Raw genomic sequence first — 21108 nt, 5'->3', positions numbered from 1 at the left:
CTCCGGCAGCAAAGCACCACCACAGCATGATGCTGCCACCCCTGTGCTTCACGGTTGGGATGGTGTTCTTCGGCTTGCAAGCCTCCCCCTTTTTTCTCCAAACATAACGATGGTCATTATGGCCAAACAGTTCTATTTTTGTTTCATCAGACCAGAGGACATTTCTCCAAAAAGTACGATCTTTGTCCCTATGTGCAAACTGGAGTCTGGCTTTTTTATTGGTGGTTTTGGAGCGGTGGCTTCTTCCTTGCTGAGTGACCTTTCAGGTTATGTCGATATGTCGATATAGGACTCGATTTACTGTGGATATAGATACTTTTGTACCTGTTTCCTCCAGGATCTTCACAAGGTCCTTTGCTGTCGTTTTGGGACTGATTTTGCACTTTTCCGCACCAAAGTACGTTCATCTCCAGGAGACAGAACACATCTCCTTCCTTAGACGTATGACGGCTGCGTGGTCCCATGGTGTTTATACTTGCGTACTATTGTTTGTACAGATGAACGTGGTACCTTCAGGCGTTTGGATATAGCTCCCAAGGATGAACCAGACTTGTGGAGGTTTACAGTTTATTTCTGAGGTGAACTGATTTATTTTTATTTTCCATGATATCAAGCAAAGAGGCACTGAGTTTGAAGGTAGGCCTTGAAATACATCCACAGGTTCACCTCCAATTGATTCAAATGATGTCAATTAGCCTATCAGAAGCTTCTAAAGCCATGACATAATTTTCTGGAATTTTCCAAGCTGTTTAAAGGCACAGTCACCTTAGTGTATGCAAACTTCTGATCCACTGGAATTGTGAAACAGTGAATTAATCTGTCTGTAAAAAATTGTTGGAAAAATGACTTGTGTCATGCACAAAGTAGATGTCCTAACAGACTTGTCAAAACTATAGTTTGTTAAAAAGACATTTGTGGAGTGGTTGAAAAACAAGTTTTAATGACTCCAACCTAAGTGTATGTAAACTTCCGACTACACCTGTATGATTATATACTTGTTATTGATAATACCCTATTAAGTGGGAGTCGTCAGCGTAGTATAATGCCCTAATCCAATCAAGAGAGTAATTAAAAACACACAGCACAATGACTAATTGTGTGCGTCCCCAAACGGCACCCTATTCCCTGTATTGTGCACTATTTTGACCAGAGCCCTATGGGCCCCGGTGAAACGTAGTGCACTACATTGGGGAATTGGGGTGCAATTTGAGACGTAGTCATGGTTCCATTGTGAGAGGCCGGGTAACACTCAGTAATCAATGGGATTAACTATTATTCCCTAGTGAAATCATCGCCAGCAGCATCCACGTAATCTTCATAATGAAAATTATTTTATTTATTCAGCTTCCATATCAATTGTTTTTTTTCATGAGCAATTGTTTTACAAAAGCCACTACTCATTGTTTTCATATTCTTTATCATTCTCTTGATCTTCTCCTCCTCCTCATTACCCTCCTGCTCTCCTCTACCCTCACCTCATTAAAGGTTGGTCAGAAATATTTATCTTTACCCTGAATGTAGTTCTTGTACAAACCACCAGATGTCACCCACACCCTAGTGGCTGACACGCATATTTTTATGAGGCATCATGGTTTTGATGTTGGCACAATACAATAGTAATAGTAATAGGACAGGCACCATATTTGACACCATATTTGAATCAGACTTTAATTAATTCTGTACACATTCTAATGATCGAGGTATGTAGATTCAACATGAATCTTCTTACATAGCCTTTTACAGTTGTGCACCATACAGGTAACTGCTAAAATAAAGGAAATATTTGACAACATCAGGGATACAAGGTATATTGAAAGCAGGTGCTTCCACACAGGTGTGGTTCCTAAGTTAATTAAGCAATTTAAATGTAAACATCCCAAAAATGCCCTGTTGCCCATTATTTTTGGATGCCATGGCTAGAAGAAGAGATCTCAGTAACTTTGAAAGAGGGGTCTCAAAAGAGCATAGGGGGTTTAAAGGGTGTGTGTGTGTCTGTGTGTATGTCTCAGTCATCAGATCTCAACCCAATTGAAACACTTACGGGAGATTCTGGAGGGGTGCCTGAGACAGCGTTTTCCACCACCAAAACACCAAATTATGGTTTTATTTTGTGGAAGAATAGTGTCGTATGGTTTAAGACACTTGTAGAATCTATGCCAAGGTGCATTGAAGCTGTTCTGGTGGCTCGTCATGGCCCAACGCCCTATTATGTTGGTGTTTCCTTTATTTTGGCAGTTACCTGTATATCCTTGTTGTTTCATGCTTGGTGCAGTTTTCTTTACTTAACCGATACCGATGCTTTCCTCACCCCATTCTACGGGCCATTCATCATTGTGTGCACCTATGCGTGAATATGTGACTCTAGGGCACAGGAGAGGCCTGACAACTCCCCATAAGCCATGGATAGCGAAAGGCAGCAGAAGTAATAGGATATTCTATTCTACAGTCCCTATCTTTCTTTCCCCCTCGGTTTCTCTCCTTCCCTGCATCAGCACTACATGAGGACGAGTGAGGAGTGGAGTCCAACTATGCACATTACTGGGCCCCCATGTAGAGCCCAGCACTTTCTCAATTATACAAGTCCATCCCTTCTGCTGATTCAACTCCCCCTGTCCCCCTCATTGACAGAGCTACTTCCACACCACACCACACACAACCCAGCCCAATCACTCACCTATCTATCACCTCGCTCACTCACACAGGCTAGTTCTCCTCTCCATCAGTTTTCTGCTCCAGTAGACTGTGTATATCACTGTGCAGCACAGACAAATCTGGAGATTTGACCCAAGAGGAATGTTTGTACACACACGCGGAACTAATGGAATAGATACAAATATTATGTAATGTTATCAATTAAGATGTTGACACAAATCAATCAGGTCGGACTATTTTTCTCAAAAAGGTCAGTTGAGGCTCCCCCTCTCTTTTTCCACTCTTCCACATCCCTTATTTCCTCTCACGGTTTCCTTCTAGACTCCACCTCCCAGGGAAGCAGAGGGACACAGTAAGGGAGGGAGGATAAGGAGAGAGAGCAACAGAGAAAGAGATAGGGGGGGGCTGGCTTGTGTAGAATCAGTTGTTTCTTTCCTCCACTCATTCACTGCATTTTTCCAGACGGCGTGTGCAAAACTTTGGGCTCCGTACCTCACTGCCTGCCACCCATATCTCCGTCTTTCTCCGATTCAATTATGCATTCCTTCTGATGCTTTGTGGATGCAAATCAGGGATATTCCAGCCTCTGAATCCAACCCTCCTGTCCGTGCCTCTTCTCCTCTTATCCCTGTCTCAGCTGCACTCTTCTCCGATTCCTATCCATTAGAAATGTGGTGCTCTGTGGTTCTGGTTGTCTGTGGATTCTCTGCTTTGGTCCAGGGTAGGTCTGCCTCTCTATCTACTCTCTCTGACCACATTGAAAGATTAGAGTTACAAAGCCAGAGGGAAAGACTATGAAAATATCACTGTAAAGGAGGAGAGGACGAATGAGAAGTGTCGGTGTATTTGTGTGCGAGTTTGTTGTGTTCGGTCAGTGTTTGTGCTCTTGTTTTATGTTTGTCAGCGTGTATATGCCTACCTGTGTGCATAGTTAATACAGTAGTCTACATCTGTTATTCAGAGCCTGATGTGACGTGGTGCTCAATGTAAAATACATGTTTATCGCGGGGACAGACATAAAAAGAAAGAGAACCGGTTTATAAATTGAGAGAGATGGGGATAAATGCTTTACGAGGGAAGGATTTTATGCTGCAATCGTAAATGTAAAAATCTTGATCCCTCACTCTCTCCCCTCTATTTTCTCCAAATCCACTGTTGACAGAAAGTGCAGTATTTATAGGATTGAACCAGATGGGGACAGACAACTGTCAGTGGTGTTCACGGCAATTGAATGGTGTCATTTCAATTGAACACCATTCTAGATCCGGTTCGATCTTGCTCCCTTGTTATGCTGTTATGGACATGTTTCTGTATCAGAGAGAGGTAGATGTGCTGTAAGCAGAGGAAGAGATAGGTTACTAAAGGAAATGAAAGGTATTACTACAGTCTATCAGAGGCTGCTTACCCTGGAATTAGATAAAGAGACAGTGAACTTTCCTCTCAGTGCAAAATTGTAAATCATTTCCAGACCGCAACCTTTTGTCGAGATTCTTGATTACTTTCCCAGTGATACCAGATTCTCCTTTGGCTATTGACACACAGTGGTAAAAGGATAATAGCGTCAGCTAGAAGTACACAGACCACTGAAAGCGCTCTTAACGTCCGTTTGTACACCAAATGGATCTGAAATGACACACAACAGCAACACACATATCGGGAGAACATAACAGCTACGGTTATGGGCCTATGAGGTTAAAAGCTAACAGCAAATACAGCTGCCAAAACCATACACAACAGCTACAAGCTGACAAAAGATGCTAAGTCGACCTCAAAAAAAATTTAATACCCACAGACTTGAGTTAGAAGCATACACAGCAGTAATACATCATACCGCACGTTCTAATGCAGTGCAAGATGTTGGTCCTACAGTATTTGAATGCACAGGAGGCTGCTGAGGGGAGGACGGCTCATAATAATGGCTGGAATGGAGTCAATGGAATCAAACGGATGGAAACCATGTTTGATGTGTTCAATACCATTCCATGAATTCCATTCCCACCATTACGTTCAGCTCGTCCTCCTAATTTGAGTAATAAAACAGAAACGCATCGAAGATATAATCGTCAGTAAAATTCTACATTTCTAAATGAGTCACGCAAACACTTTCTTGAAACAAATCCTTAGCCTGCCTTATTTAATGATTCACACTACATACATTTTTAGTGCTTCAGGGGTTTTTACACAAAACTGCTTTATTCTTCATTAATTAGGTGTGCTTGCTGAAAGCAAAGCACAACTTTAGAAACGGTTCATCCTTATTATTATTCTCCTTCCGCTCCCATAAAAGCTACCAATACCAAAACAACTTTACAACGTGCAGGCTGACTGTCCGCAGTGTGCTTGAAAGAAACTTGTTGATACTACCGATACTTTTCACACCACAACAACATTTGCATGAATCCCAATGCATTTCAATGGCCATGCATTTCAATGGCCACAACGTAAAAGTTTGCATCGTTCATACTTTAAAATGTGCTGACCAGTCTGGAATGGTGTGCTTGTCAACAGCTTTTTGATACCATTTACACTTTTTGAACTATAACTGTTTCAAATGTGCATAAAAGCTCAATAAGCTTGAATGGGAAGTATTTGGATACGCAACCGTTAAAGCTACCAACACCAAAACTACTTTATAGCATGCAGACTGGTCCTGGTACTGTTGCTCGAAAAAAACATTTCGATACTAATGAGACTTTCCCCACTACAACCATATTTGCATAAATCTAAATGCATTTCAGGAGCCATAGACTTGAATGGGAAAAATTCCAGTTCCAGACAGTATTCTTCAACCGTTTAAGCTAGAAATGCCATTCAAACTTTAAAACGTGCAGACCAGTCTGGAATAGGTTACTTGTATACAGCTTTTTGATACCTTCTATTTCTGTCACCTCTCTTCTGAAATCCCCTGCTCTCCTTTTCCTTCCATCTCCCTCTCTCCCGTTCTTCTCTCAGTGTCGGTGCAGGGCCCTCACCAGAGGACCCTGTTGAAGAACCTACTGAAGGACTACAATCGTATGGAGAGGCCGGTGGGCAACGATTCCCACTCCCTCACCGTCTTCTTCTCTATCAGTCTGATGCAGATCATGGATGTGGTAGGGATCAATGTTCAGATTACATTTACGTTATTTTTATCGGTCTGCGCCTTCGTCAATACCTGTGCCCACCTGCCTGTCTGTAAAAGTAAATCATCCACTGCACCTATTTATTTTTTTATTTTTTATACACAATTCTTTGAGTTAAGTCTCTCAATATACACTAGGTCCTCAGAATAAGAATTTACTTAAAAAAAGGTTCATATCTTACAGGATGAGAAGAATCAGGTCGTCACCACTAACATCTGGCTTCGGATGGTAAGCACGGCGCAGCTTCAAGTAAGAGTATACAGCTGTCGAAGTGAGAGTAAATGTATCTCAGGGGACCTTCTGTTATACACTGAGTGAACAAAACATTAAGGACACCTGCTCTTGACATGACACAGACTGACCAGGTGAATCCAGGTGAAATAAGGTGATCCCTTATTGATGTCACTTGTTAAATCAACTTCAATCAGTGTAGATGAAGGTGAGGAGAGGATTTTAAAGATTTGAGACATGGATTGTGTATGTGTGCCATTCAGACGGTGATTGGGCAAGACACAAGATTTAAGTGCCTTGGAACGTGGTATGGTAGTAAGTGCCAGGCATACCGGTTTGTATCAAGAACTGCAACGCTGCTGGGTTTTTCATGATCAACAGTTTCCCATGAATATCAAGTGGTCCACCACCCAAAGGACGTCCAGCCAACTTGACACAATTGTGGGAAGCAATGGAGTTAACATGGGTCAGCAGCCCTGTGGAATGCTTTCGACACCTTGTAGAGTCCATGCCCCAATGAATTGAGGTTGTTCTGAGGGCAAAAGTAGGGGGTGCAACTCAATATTAGGAAGGTGTCCTTAATGTTTTGTACACCCAGTGTATATTCTGTTTCACGTTGAAATCAATTGCCTTGTCCAATATATCCAGTTTGAGTCTGTCTTCCAGAGCTGGTTTGATCATTATCTTCAGTGGAACCAATCTGAATACCCTGGAGTGAAAAACCTTCGGTTCACAACTGACCAGGTGTGGACGCCAGACATCCTCCTCTATAACAGGTAATACACCTATAGCCACATCACGTCGTCATGCATCACATTTACATGCATGCGTTTTCTGCTTTAAACACTACAGTTTAGAGTTCGAACCACCCTTTCCTTTCTCCTTTCTCAGTGCAGACGATGACTTTGACTCTACCTTTAAGACCAATGTGCTGGTTAACTCCAGTGGCTTCGCAGAGTATCTCCCTCCAGGTGAGTCTCTTTTTCTCTTTCCCACTCTGTTTATATATATATATATATATATATATATATACAGTTGAAGTCGGAAGTTTACATACACTTAGGTTGGAGTCATTAAAACTCGTTTTTCAACCACTCCACAAATTTCTTGTTAACAAACTATAGTTTTGGTAAATTGGTTAGGACATCTACTTTGTGCATGACACAAGTAATTTTACCAACCATTGTTTACAGACAGATTCTTTCACTTCTAATTCACTGTATCACAAATTCAGTGGGTCAGAAGTTTACATACACTAAGTTGACTGTGCCTTTAAAAAGCTTGGAAAATTCCAGAAAATTATGTCATGGCTTTAAAAGGTTCTGATTGGCTAATTGACATAATTTGAGTCAATTGGAGGTGTACCTGTGGATGTATTTCAAGGCCTACCTTCAAACTCAGTGCCTCTTTGCTTGAGATCATGGGGAAATCAAAATAAATCACCCAAGACCTCAGAAAGAAAATTGTAGACCTCCACAAGTCTGGTTCATCCTTGGGAGCAATTTCCAAATGCCTAAAGGTACCACATTCATCTGTACAAACAATAGTACGCAAGTATAAACACCATGGGATCATGCAGCCGTCATACCGCTCAGGAAGGACACGCATTCTGTCTCCTAAAGATGAACGTACTTTGGTGCAAAAAGTGCAAATCAATCCCAGAAGAACAGCAAAGGATCTTGTGAAGATGCTGGAGGAAACAGGTGCAAAAGTATCTATATCCACAGTAAAACGAGTCCTATATCGGCATAACCTGAAAGGCCGCTCAGCAAGGAAGAAGTCACTGCTCCAAAACCGCCATAAAGAAACCACTGCACATGGGGACAAAGATGGTACTTTTTGGAGAAATGTCCTCTGGTCTGATGAAACAAAAATAGAACTGTTTGGCCATAATGACCATCGTTGTGTTTGGAGAAAAATGATTCAGCCCCCTTAAGTTAATACTTTGTAGCGCCACCTTTTGCTGCGATTGCAGCTGTAAGTCGCTTGAGGTATGTCTCTATCAGTTTTGCACATCGGGAGACTGAAATTTTTTCCCATTCCTCCTTGCAAAACAGCTCGAGCTCAGTGAGGTTGGATGGAGAGCATTTGTGAACAGCAGTTTTCAGTTCTTTCCACAGATTCTCGATTGGATTCAGGTCTGGACTTTGACTTGGCCATTCTAACACCTGGATATGTTTATTTTTGAACTATTCCATTGTAGATTTTGCTTTATGTTTTGGATCATTGTCTTGTTGGAAGACAAATCTCTGTCCCAGTCTCAGGTCTTTTGTAGACTCCATCAGGTTTTCTTCCAGAATGGTCCTGTATTTGGCTCCATCCATCTTCCCATCAATTTTAACCATCTTCCCTGTCCCTGCTGAAGAAAAGCAGGCCCAAACCATGATGCTGCCACCACCATGTTTGACAGTGGGGATGGTGTGTTCAGGGTGATGCGCTGTGTTGCTTTTACGCCAAACATAATGTTTTGCATTGTTGCCAAAAAGTTCAAATTTGGTTTCATCTAACCAGAGCACCTTCTTCCACATGTTTGGTGTGTCTCCCAGGTGGCTTGTGGCAAACTTTAAACGACACTTTTTATGGATATCTTTAAGAAATGTCTTTCTTCTTGCCACTCTTCCATAAAGGCCAGCTTTGTGCAATATACGACTGATTGTTGTCCTATGGACAGAGTCTCCCACCTCAGCTGTAGATCTCTGCAGTTCATCCAGAGTGATCATGGGCCTCTTGGCTGCATCTCTGATCAGTCTTCTCCTTGTTTGAGCTGAAAGTTTAGAGGGACGGCCAGGTCTTGGTAGATTTGCAGTGGTCTGATACTACCTCCATTTCAATATTATCGCTTGCACAGCGCTCCTTGGGATGTTTAAAGCTTGGGTAATCTTTTTGTATCCAAATCCGGCTTTAAACTTCTTCACAACAGTATCTTGGACCTGCCTGGTGTGTTCCTTGTTCTTCATGATGCTCTCTGCGCTTTTAACGGACCTCAGACTATCACAGTGCAGGTGCATTTATACGGAGACTTGATTACACACAGGTGGATTGTATTTATCATCATTAGTCATTTAGGTCAACATTGGATCATTCAGAGATCCTCACTGAACTTCTGGAGAGAGTTTGCTGCACTGAAAGTAAAGGGGCTGAATAATTTTGCACGCCCAATTTTTCAGTTTTTGATTTGTTAAAAAAGTTTGAAATATCCAATAAATGTCGTTCCACTTCATGATTGTGTCCCACTTGTTGTTGATTCTTCACAAAAAATACAGTTTTATATCTTTATGTTTGAAGACTGAAATGTGGCAAAAGGTCGCAAAGTTCAAGGGGGCCGAATACTTTCGCAAGGCACTGTATATTGGTACGCACCCAGAGAGTGCTAACTAACAACTAGGTTACCTGGGGCGACAGGTAGCCTAATGGTTAGAGCATTGGGCCAGTAACCCAAAGGTTGCTGGATATAATTGCCGAGCTGACAAGGTAAAAATCTGTCATTCTGCCCCTGAACAAGACAGTTAACCCACTGTTCCCCGGTAGGCCGTCATTGTCATTAAGAATTTGTTCTTAACTGACTTGCCTAGTTAAATTACATTTATTAAAAACATAGAAAGACTAAATACTGATCTCTACCCTGGAGATGACATTTTGTGTGATTCCCCCTCCAAAATAAATATTGTATTAGACATTTTATGTTTGTGATGACTACATTTTATAATCAATACTGGATTTAATTTAGTATTGGTTTGATCGTCAACTTCTGGTTGCATTTTCAGAAAATCAGCAAACCCTTTCAAATTGCTTTTCTAACCACCTGGTTGTCCCTTATTTGCATGTCTTGTGTCTCATAATTAATGTTTTTGAGTGCTGTTTGGCTACTATGGCATTGTGGTTTTGTGCTCTACTGGAAAACTCAATAGGGTTGATTTGTCATTTCAGTAATTGCTTCGCTTAAGTTTGCCAGCAATCTAAACTGTGTAGTACTTGGTGTGTCATCTCTGTGTTTCCCCCTGTGTGCATCAATAATGTAGTACTTTGTGTGTGTTTCTGTATAATGAAAATGTTGACTGCAGAGTAAAGATCAGTGTCACTCTCTATATCGCACTATATCTCCGTTCTCCTGAAGTGTACTCATTGGGAGAATATCGCATCCTCTCTCTCCTCACCTAATTTTCAAAACCCATTGGATGAGAAAGCCAGAGGTCCCGCCCATCTGACCTTCTCCTCCAATGGGTTTTGAGAAGGAGGCGAGGAGAGAGGACCCGAGGAGTGTGCAATTGAGATTCTCCCCCTCACTACTTCCCAAAAATCTTAAAGTATTAGATTGGTGGAGAAAGTCTAGCAAGCCAGGACCGTTTCCTAAAGTTGATTCAGCTGCGGGATCGGGGCAACACCAGTACAGAGCTTGCTCAGGAATGTTAGCAGGGAGGTGTGAGTGCATCTGCACGCACAGTGAGGTAAAGTCTTTTGGAGGATGGCCTGGTGTCAAGAAGGGCAGCAAAGAAGCCACTTCTCTCCAGGAAAAACATCAGGGACAGACTTTTCTCTGATGAATCCCCTTTCCGATTGTTTGGGGCATCCGGAAAAAAGCTTGTTCGGAGAAGACAAGGTGAGCGCTACCATCAGTCCTGTGTCATGCCAACAGTAAAGCATCCTGAGACCATTCATGTGTGGGGTTGCTTCTCAGCCAAGGGAGTGGGCTCAATCACAATTTTGCCTAAGAACACAGCCATGAATAAAGAATGGTACCAACACATCCTCGGAGAGCAACTTCTCCCACCCATCCAGGAACAGTTTGGGGACTTTTCCAGCATAATGGGGCACCTTGCCATAAGGCAAAAGTGATAACTAAGTGGCCGGGGAACAAAACATTGATATTTTGGGTCCATGGCCAGGAAACTCCCCAGACCTTAATCCCATTGAGAACTTGTGGTCAACCCTCAAGAGGCGGGTGGACAAACAAAAACCCACATATTCTGACAAACTCCAAGCATTGATTATCCAAGAATGGGCTGCCATCAGTCAGGATGTGGCCCAGAAGTTAATTGACAGCATGCCAGGGTGGATTGCAGAGGTCTTGAAGAAGAAGGGTCAACACTGCAAATATTATCTCTTTGCATCAACTTCATTTAATTGTCAATAAAAGCCTTTGACATAATGAAATGCTTGTAATTATACTTCAGTATTCCATAGTAATATCTGACAAAAATATCTAAAGACACTGAAGCAGCAAACTTTGTGGAAATTAATATTTGTGTCATTCTCAAAACTTTTGGCCACGACTGTATATGCAAAGTACATATTTTCTTAGAGTATATGTGGACAAAAAGTCAAATGTCTCTCATTCTCTCTTCAAATCGCCCTGTGCACAGGAAATTGTCTATATTTCTTATACTTCACTCTTTGCCTCCCTTTTAATCAATCTCTTTCCACGTCTGTTAGGGATTTTCATGAGCACATGTAACGTGGACGTACGTTGGTTCCCCTTCGACATCCAAAAGTGTGAGATGAAGTTTGGCTCGTGGACATACGATGGCTGGCTGATGGACCTACAAATGAATGAGGCCGACATCTCCGGGTACATGTCCAACGGGGAGTGGGACCTAGTGGGTCAGTGGGGTTGGAATTGCCCTCCTAAATTTCTGTTATCAATTTCTCAACTTCATTGTCAACTCAACTTCAACTTTTATTTAAAAAAAATATTTCTCTCCTTTACTCTTTTTTTTCCTCTCTCAAGGAGTGCCAGGTACTCGTAGCGAGGTGTTCTATGACTGTTGTAAGGAGCCCTACCCTGACGTGACGTTCGTTGTGACCATCCGCCGGCGCACTCTCTACTACGCTCTAAACTTGCTCATCCCCTGTGTGCTGCTATCCTCCATGACCCTGCTCATCTTCCTACTGCCTGCCGACTCTGGAGAGAAGATCTCTCTGGGTGAGCAGATAGGAGAACATGATCCAAGAGTGATAGAATAGACTAAGCTTATTTTTCTAGAAGGAACACAGAGGAGAGGATGGTGGACAGCAGCATGGAGAGGAGGAAATGCATTAGAGAGTATAGGGCGGAATAAGAAAAGGACGTGGGAGAAGTAGGGAGAGTAGATTGATTCTAGAAAAAAACTAAAAAAGTGGAGGAAAACAAAGAAGACCTACAAGAACATTGGGGATGTGAAACGTTTTAACCTAATTTGAGGATGCATTACGCTGCATTGTATTACACACCACAGCCAATTAACATATTGATGTAATTAAGCCCAGGAATTGATTAGTGAGTGAGAGCATACACACAGCCTTCTAGTAATTCAGCTTGACACCATGCTTGATGAACAGGTTTTAAGGAATTAAGTGCCAAGATACAACATAGCCTGGTATCAGCCAGACTGTACAACACAAGCTATGTACCGAATACCTATCGTAGTGTGGAGAGGCTGTTTTCTTAACTCTAAATCGAGTCTCATGATAAGGGTAGAAATGCTCCCAGTTTTGTGCCTTGGCACCGATTGGTTATTACCCCCCCAAAAATGACCCGAGGGGCTTTGAAAACTCTTGCTATTTGGATTTGAAAACGAGCAGTTGTAAAGCAAGGGGTCAGCGCTCACAGCCTATTTGTGTGTGGGGGTGTTACAGCGAGAGAGATGTAGGAGTGGAACAAACCAGTGTAAAAGCACAGCAACCTTCATTATTGAGGCTCTATCTGCATCCCAAATGGCATCTCATTCCCTTTATAGTCTACTACTTTTGACCAGGGCTCTGGTCAAAAGAAGTGCACTGTATGGGGAATAGGGTGGCATTTGAAACGCATTGATTGTGCCAACAACATCAAAGGAGCCTCCCCAGCCGCTCACGTAAGGAGGACTTGGGAGTTTGGTATCAACTAGGCTAGCCAAGATAAGCATATTGCTTAAATGAAAGCCAATGTCCATTTCTTACTGTGACATTCCTAAAAGTGATTTTCTTATTTCTTCTCAACCCTTGAAGGGACATTTGTTTTTTATCTATAGAGCGAACAGGACTGACTCACTTGACAGATGTTTGTTTTATCGGCTTGCTTCTGGACGGTACCAGTTATGCCAAGAAAGCACTTGTAAAATGTGGGTTTAAAAAAAAAGAGTGGGACAGAGGTAATGGGAGGAGATGAAGATTAAATCTGATGAATGAAGATGGAGAAGGGAGGGAGTTGGGGGGGGGACAGAGACAGCTGGGGTAGATAGATTGCTAATATAGGGTAAGCATATGTGTGGGCTAGAAGTAAGGCTTTACTAAGGACAATTGAAGAAGAGGAATGTAGTAAAGTAATTTCACTTTGGGTACATTACTCTGTCACACTTTGCAATTTGCATCAGATCGAACCAAATCAAATCATAGTCAATTGAAATGAATAACCATTGGCTTGATTGGTAGAGACCATAAAGTATTTGTCAAACGAGATGCCTATAAGAAAGTTTATCTTTACAAATGTGGATTTCTGTAGGCTTGTCCGGGATCAAAACTGATTGAGGCACTGATGTTAATGAATGTGTGAGAAGTGTGGGGAAGTAGTGTGTGTTATAGTTGTACTGAATATTTCAAAACCCAAGAGCCTAGTCAGTTATGGAGATGGTGCTCAGCATCCACTCACTGTTTTATACATTTTTAATATCTTCCTCTCTCTTTTCAGGTATCACTGTGCTGCTCTCTCTCACTGTCTTCATGTTGCTGGTGGCAGAGATCATGCCAGCCACTTCAGATTCCATCCCTCTCATAGGTGTGTGTGTTCTTATATGCGTGTTAGAGTCTAGAATCTGTGTGTATGTGCACTTGAAATAATTGTCCCAAATGTTTGTCAGGCCCTGGTGATCTAACCATCTGGTTGTCCTTAAATGTAATTGGCTAAATAAATCTGAAAGATTCGCTGCTGGAAATTATGTACGGTGAGCTCCCTGTAGCCAGACAGATGGCTACTAAAACACAAATGCAGTCCACTGAAGCCCAAGAAAAATGCCAAGTCATGATCAGCAAGAACCACTGTTAGCATTGTTATTACAAATGGCTTCCTCTCTCCTCTCTTCCTCTCTCTCCTCTTTCCTCCTTTTTTGCCCACCTTTCAGGACAGTACTTTGCCAGTACTATGATCATTGTTGGGATGTCAGTCATAGCTACAACGGTGGTGCTGCAGTATCATCACCACGACCCAAACGGAGGACAGATGCCCAAATGGGTAAGGCCAGAGCTCATGCAGTCTACTCCAGCCAAAGACAGTTACATTTTAGTAATTTAGCAGACGCTCTTATCCAGAAAAACTTACAGGAGCAATTAGGGTTAAGTGCCTTGTTTAAGGGCAAAGACAGATTTTTTTTTTACCTAGTCGGCTCGGGGATTCAAACCAGAGACCTTTTGATTACTGGCCCAACGCTCTTAACCGCTAGCCTACCACCAGTCATTACTAACTATTTAGCATTTCCCATTGGAAAACACGTCACGCTTCGCTCTATGCGCTCACCCACCAATCCCTCCGTGGCTGGTCTCCTGGTATATCACAATGCTACAGTTTTTCCCATTACGGCTAATGCTAACAAGCCAACTATTTTTGTTTGCCACCCTCCTTTGGTATAGCCATTTCCTCTTTGCTGCAACTAGCAAAACACTTACGGTTCGTTCTTGAATTGCAGTGGCATTTTGGGCATGGCATTTTGGAATCATTTTTCTAGATTTGTATTTTATTTCAAATGTATTTGGGTACATCTTCCCATTGTAAATCAACTAATGTGGTAGCTTAATGACTTTAAATAATTTGTACCACTATAATAACACTACCACCAGTAGGAGTAGTAACAACGATGATGTAACACTATTGACAAATTTGAGGTAATTGAGGATTTTCTTAAATGGAGGCCACAGATGCTCAAATCCAAGGTCATTAACCCTTAAATGTTGTTACCAAAGTAATATGATTAATAATTTTGCTCACAATATTTCTTCATTTAAATTGAGTAACACCAATGACGCTTTGTATTTAGACACACCAAATGATCAATGGAGTCCTCAAATGTAAGACATTAAAGGGAGGGAATGCTTAAGGTCCATTTATATCTTTGTAATGAGCGTTTTACAAGCAGGTAACATTGACATAACATTTTTAAACTTCACGTTTATTTACTTTCTAGCATTCTAAATAATCGATAGATCTCTCTAAATCTCAAAAACACGTCACTACAACTATACTCATCACTGTGGGACAATTTGCTTTAAACAATTTGCTTCAAACAATGTATAAACATACCTTTTTATGCAGTATAAAGAACTTGCATTGTGGTTTATCATTGATAAACAGTTCAATTAAAAAACAGAATGATGTGATGTGCAACCTTTTGTCATTTTAAAGTGTTTTTTTTTTTAAATGGTCGCAAAGGCGAAAGGCGCAAATGCCACCGCAAATCAAAAATGCCTGATGCAATACCTGCCGCCATTCTACCTTCTACCCCTTAATTTCTACCCTCTTTATCTGCCCATCACTCCAACTGTAGTAGACTATTCTTTCAATGCCTCTTACTATAGTTCTCCATCTTTTCATCCTCCAATCTCTAATTTTCACATCCCTCTGTATTTGTCTTTATAAACTACTTATGCTAACAAATCACTATACATCTCACTCCTTTGCAGTCTGTCCAAGTTCAGATCAACAGTACCATACCTTTCGGTTGGACCCAATGATACATTGGGTCTGTAGGCTTGTGTCTGACGTAGTTTCTAGCCTTATCTCAGTCTCTCACTTTGTGCAATACCTTGAAGCTTTTCCAAATGCATCTCTCAGCTTCCCCTGTTTGGCAGATACGGCATTTACAGATTTATTGATGTCATCAACTCAGAGAATGGGTTTTAGTGAAGGAGAATGGATGGGTTGAAGATGCTTTATAGATTGGTGCAATCTGCAAGGTCTACCCACTGATAAATGGCCCACTTTGGGTAGTCAGCTGGCCAATTAGCAACATAAATGATGGGGGTTCAGAGAAGGGCATCGAACGGCAATGTTAATAATTGCACAACAACAACAGACACTATAGAGGCCCACAGTGGGGGTGTCATAATACCCATAAAACCTAGCGGTCAAATGGGGAAATGGTTCCAATCATTTTCCCACCATTAATTTTTCCAATTGGGGATTATAGAAACACTTACCCTGGCATTTTGATAATCATGTAAATCTCTCTCTGAGTTGACTTTTATCAATATATTCACGGCTCTTTTTACTCTCAGATTCGAAAATGCTATTTAGCGTCAAAGTACAGTGCATTCGGAAAGTATTCAGACCACTTCACTTTTTCCACATTTTGTTACATTACAGCCTTATTCTAAAATGGTCTAAAATAAAAATGTTTCCTCATCAATCTACACACAATACACCACAATGACAAAGTGAAAACCGGACTCTCAGACCATGAGAAACAAGAATCTCTGGTCTGATGAAACCAAAAGGGAAGTCTTTTGCCTGAATGCTAATCTTCACGTCTGGAGGAAACCTGGCACCATCCCTATGATGAAGCATGGTGGTGGCAGACTCATTCTGTACGAATGTTTTTCCGTAGCAGGGACTGGGAGACTAGTCAGGTTTGAGGGAAAGATGAATCGCAATGTACAGAGAGATCCTTGATGAAAACCTGCTCCAGAGCGCTCAGGACCTCAGATTGGGTAAAGGTTCACATTCCAATAGGACAACTAGCCTAAGCACACAGCTAAGACAATGCAAGTGGCTCCAGGACAAGTCTCTGAATGTCCTTGAGTGGCCCAGCCACAGTCCGGACTTGAACCTGATCAAACATCTCTGGAGAGACCTGAAAAAAGCTGTGCAACGACGCTCCCCATCCAACCTGACCGAGCTTGAGAGGATCTGCAGAGAAGAATAGGAGAAATTCCCGACATACAGGTGTGCCAAGCTTGGAGCGTCATACCTAAGAAGACTTTGGCTGTTATCGCTGCCAAAGGTGCTTCAACAAAGTATTGAGTAAAGGGTCTGAATACATATATTTACCATTTTTTATTGTCTAAAATCCTGTTTATACCTTGTCAATATGGGGTATTGTGTGTATACTGATTCAATTGTGTTTTTTCTCATCAATTTTAGAATAACGCTGTAACGTAACATACTATGGAAAAAGTGAAGGGGTCTGAATACTTCCCGAATGCACTGTAGACATCATGCAATACTACAAATTCTAACAAGCTCCTGCACATCATCTCAATCTGACACCTTTGCTAACATGTAGTGTGTCAATTTAAAACTTGCACAAGACAATTCACAGAATTGTCCATTTAAAGAAATGTAGCCAATTTAATCATGATTACATTTAGATAGTTAAACCAAGATAGCAGCGCAGACCAGAAGCAGTGGACTTGTGTGTGTTTGTGTCCTCAAAAGTTGCAGTGGGCAGATGATCTGCTTGTAACTCATTCAGAACGAAGATCGGCATTTCATCTTTTTTTCCTAGCCTCTCTCCACTCGTGGAAGTATTATATGCACATTGATAGCTTGCTAGGAAACGTCTTCACCAACTGATTTAACGTGCGAGGAGAAATTGCTAGTGAAACGATCAAGCGATGAAGAGCAAGTGAATGGAGAGAATTACATGCCAAAGTATTACTTTGAAGTTCTGTGATTGGTTCACCCAAGTGAGCGTCGTCCCAAAGCTGGGACTTGTTTTTGTCTAGATATAAAAGGGATAAAAGACACCTAAGGGGGAGACAAATGCCGGTGTCTAACTTTAATTCCATGGTTAGAATTTAAATGAAGCTTTATATAAAGGTTTCCTGCCTTAGGTGATTTCCTCATTCTTGTGCTCATGAAAGTAGCGTTGAATACAAAAGGTCAAGTTGAACATACCCGCATCTGCACACACCACCCACTGTGTCAAGCTTTTACCAGCTGAAAGGTTTTCCCCTAGTGTATTGTCAAGTGCACTACCCCTTTTAGGTGTAGGTGTATTCCTCACTAGATGTGTTTACCTCCCTTGCAATGCATCTACACTGAGTGTACAAAACATTAAGAACACCTTCCTAATATTGAGTTGAAGTGGATTTAACAAGTGACATCAATACCGGATCATAGCTTTCACCTGGTCAGTCTGTCATGGAAAGAGCAGGTGTTCTCAATGTTTTGTACACTCAGTGTATATTATAACATCCTTCTCTGATTGATTTTCCTTTCTCTTCCTTTTAGGTTAATGTGGTCCTACTGCAGTGGGTAGCATGGTTCCTACGTATGAAGCGCCCAGGGGAGAGTGATGACCCAGAGCGACCACCCTGCGCCCCCCACCTACGGCGCTGCTCCTCAAGCTCCCAGAGCGGTAGCATCCTTAACCCTCCAGACCCCACACTCCACCAACTCCACCCCCAGAACCTGGTCCCTCTCCAGGCTGGCCCCCAGCACTTAGGTCATTCCCATCTTCACGCCCAGTCCAGCGCCAACAACAATGGAAACCTGCTCTACATTGGCTTCCAGAATCTGGACGACCCCCCACTGCTCCCAGATCACATCACTCCTCGAGTAGCAGGCAGTCCCCCTCCCCATCTGCCCCCTCCATTCTGCAGCCCTCCGCCACCCCCCAGCCCCAACGCGGACACTGTGGGCTGCCCTAGCACCATTTCCAGTGGCGGAGTCTTCGGAATGGGGGGTGGAGGACAGTACTCAGCAGGGCGTATAGGCGACCCCCAGCTCCAGGCTATTCTGGAGGAAGTGCGTTACATGGCGGACCGCTTCCGTGAGCAGGATGAGACAGAGAGCGTGGCCGACCAGTGGAAGTTTGCGGCAGCAGTCATCGACCGGCTCTGCCTGGTGGCCTTCAGTGTGTTCAACATCATCTGCACCATCGCCATCCTCATGTCCGCTCCCAACTTTGTGGAGGCCGCCTCCAAGGACTTCTTCTGAGGAAGAAGAGGATGGGGCAGAGGAGGAGATATTAAGAGTGAGAGGAGAAGTAGGGGAGAAAGAGCAGGATGTGGAATGATTTGGGGCTCAGTCTAAGAGGGCTATTGTCGGGGACAACAGACCCTCGTGTCAAGATGAGGGGGGTTCTTTGGAGAGGTCGACAGTACATCTCAAGATGGTCTATTGAAGTCTATCAAGGACCTCTGATGAAATTTAACAGGATGGGGAGGGATGAGTTTATGGGGGAAGAATAAAAAAATGCATGGTTCAAGGACTGTAGAGGGTGAAGTCAATTGTATTGAACTATAAGGCTTTCTCAAATACCTATAAGAAGTGAAGGTGAGCAGGATGGGCAATAAGAAAAGTGGAATGATGGATAATTCAACCAGAGATTGAACCTACAGAGAGTGACAGAGAGGAACATACAGATATATAGGGCTGTTTGATTTACTGGCAGCGAGAAGATAACCCTTCACTCTCAAGTCCCAGAAAAGGCAAAGAAAGACGGCATCATTTACTGAAAGGGGGGACCGGGAAGGAGGGGGAGAGACTGACTTTTACAAGGAGAGACAACAAGGAATGAGTGTGTGAACAGACAGAGGTATTCTATGGTGACAGCGAAGGAGGGAAGATCCAACAAACTAAACTGGGCAGTGTTAATGTGAACACTTAGATCTCCAGGATAAAACAGAAGAACACATCAGATGAGAATAAAAATAATCTCATCTTTCATTCTGTCTCATTTGTTTCATGGGCATCAAATTGCAAGGTCTTAAATAACATGGGGTATTTTTCGATCGATTGAAGCACTAAATGAAGTCCCACTTCCTTCTCCAGGCCTGATCTGTCAGTGGGTTGCCAGTGTCTACCAATCTCCTTCAGTGTGCAGCGCTGCTTGTGATTGGGCAACTGCATTAGTGCGTAATCGTCAGTGTAATTGTCAGTAATTGTGTTACAGTGGAGGGTTGATCCAATAATGACCCATCAAAAAGTCACTTAATAGAATTTGGCAGGTCCTAATAGAGAAGGCTCATCTTATTGGCTCCAAAGTGAAAGCTTAAAAGGAAAATATCACTCAAAAACTTTAAAGTGGTCTTTTGGTATTATCTTTAATTAGTCTACTGTTGACATATGCAAAACATTTTGAGACTGTCAGCAGTCAAGTTTTGAAGATATAGGATTTTCAAGAAGCAATGTCACATCATCATGATGTGGCAAGTGACACTTTGCTTCTTGAAAGTCCAATATGTTGGAAAGTCGACTGCTGACATGCAAAAACATTAATTGCTGTATTAACAGTAGAAAACAATACCATAATAGTTTGAGTATTGTTCCTATAATATACTGTATGTGAGGAACGTGAAGGAAAGAGTGAGCCTCAAACCTCAAGATGAACACAAAAATGACTTGATTTAAATTACACAATTGTCATTTTTATATTACACAATATGGTTGATCATTTATAAGAGTTAAACATTTTCAATATTTTAATTATTTCCAAATTCAACTTATAGCTACTAAAATATATTTCCTACAGTTATTTTTAAGACCACAGAGAGCTCCTGGAAGATCTCACATCTCTCGCTCCATCTCTTTCTCTCTATAAAAACTGACAGATCTCCTCCCTTCAGGGAAAATGTCAAGTTGGGAGTAGACGGACTTGACTTTCTCTGGCACAAACACAAGTATAGAAATATTTCTCATCCCCAAATAAAATAACTTTGTCATTTTTTTTTTTACTATCCTTGCCTTCCTTTCCTCAATGGACACCGGTGCTGTAATACATAAGAGAAAAATTACAGAGCGGCAGAGAAAGTGCTGACACGCAGCGGACAGGGTTTTAATTGATCACGTCCAGGAAGAGAGGGAAGGGAAGGAGAGTTAACAGAGGAGAGAGACCATGCTCTGTAATTCTGAATTTATGAGAGAGGACCAGAGGGATAGCCGCTCGACAAAGCATAACACAGTCACACAATACACTAGCGTTTCACAACCCTGGTCCTCGAGTTCCACCCCCCCAACAGTACAATTGTTTATTGTAACCCAGGGCAAACACACCTGATTCAACTTGTCAACTAATCATCAAGCCCTCAATGAGTTGAATGAGGTGTGTTTTCAAGGGCAACAACGAAACTGTGTACTGTTGGGGGTACTCAAGGACCAGGGTTGGGAAACACTGCAATACACCACAATGCAAAATATGTGGTATATTACAGTGCG

General features: G+C 42.1%; 1 protein-coding gene across 2 annotated transcripts; it reads left to right on the top strand.

Moving 5' to 3' along the window:
• Positions 1 to 3018: 3018 nt before the first annotated feature.
• LOC124018176 (neuronal acetylcholine receptor subunit alpha-7-like) lies at positions 3019 to 20626 on the top strand. 2 transcript variants are annotated; one of them, XM_046333439.1, is made up of 10 exons: positions 3019 to 3373; positions 5605 to 5744; positions 5958 to 6023; positions 6672 to 6781; positions 6897 to 6976; positions 11436 to 11603; positions 11731 to 11925; positions 13648 to 13734; positions 14078 to 14187; positions 18181 to 20626. In XM_046333439.1, exons 1-10 carry the CDS (start codon positions 3214 to 3216, stop codon positions 18886 to 18888), a joined length of 1824 nt encoding a protein of 607 aa, XP_046189395.1. In that variant the 5' UTR covers positions 3019 to 3213; the 3' UTR covers positions 18889 to 20626. The 2 variants fall into 2 exon arrangements, with proteins under 2 accessions (XP_046189395.1, XP_046189396.1); XM_046333440.1 differs by having other exon boundaries at positions 3020 to 3373; positions 5958 to 6002; positions 18181 to 20625.
• Positions 20627 to 21108: the final 482 nt, after the last annotated feature.

This window comes from Oncorhynchus gorbuscha, unplaced genomic scaffold (genome assembly GCF_021184085.1).
Source record: "Oncorhynchus gorbuscha isolate QuinsamMale2020 ecotype Even-year unplaced genomic scaffold, OgorEven_v1.0 Un_scaffold_42:::fragment_2:::debris, whole genome shotgun sequence".
Taxonomy (NCBI): domain Eukaryota; kingdom Metazoa; phylum Chordata; class Actinopteri; order Salmoniformes; family Salmonidae; genus Oncorhynchus; species Oncorhynchus gorbuscha.
Note: the sequence above shows the minus strand (reverse complement) of the source record. Positions and strands in the feature narration are given on the sequence as shown.

What these genes read in the sequence shown, in the direction of transcription:
- LOC124018176 (XM_046333439.1), top strand. Translation starts at nt 3,214, where the DNA reads ATGCAAATCAGGGATATTCCAGCCTCTGAATCCAACCCTCCTGTCCGT. An exon ending in CGCAGAGTATCTCCCTCCAG is followed by an intron (nt 6,977 to 11,435) that starts GTGAGTCTCTTT and finishes CACGTCTGTTAG; the next exon opens with GGATTTTCATGAGCACATGT. An exon ending in AGATTCCATCCCTCTCATAG is followed by an intron (nt 13,735 to 14,077) that starts GTGTGTGTGTTC and finishes CCCACCTTTCAG; the next exon opens with GACAGTACTTTGCCAGTACT.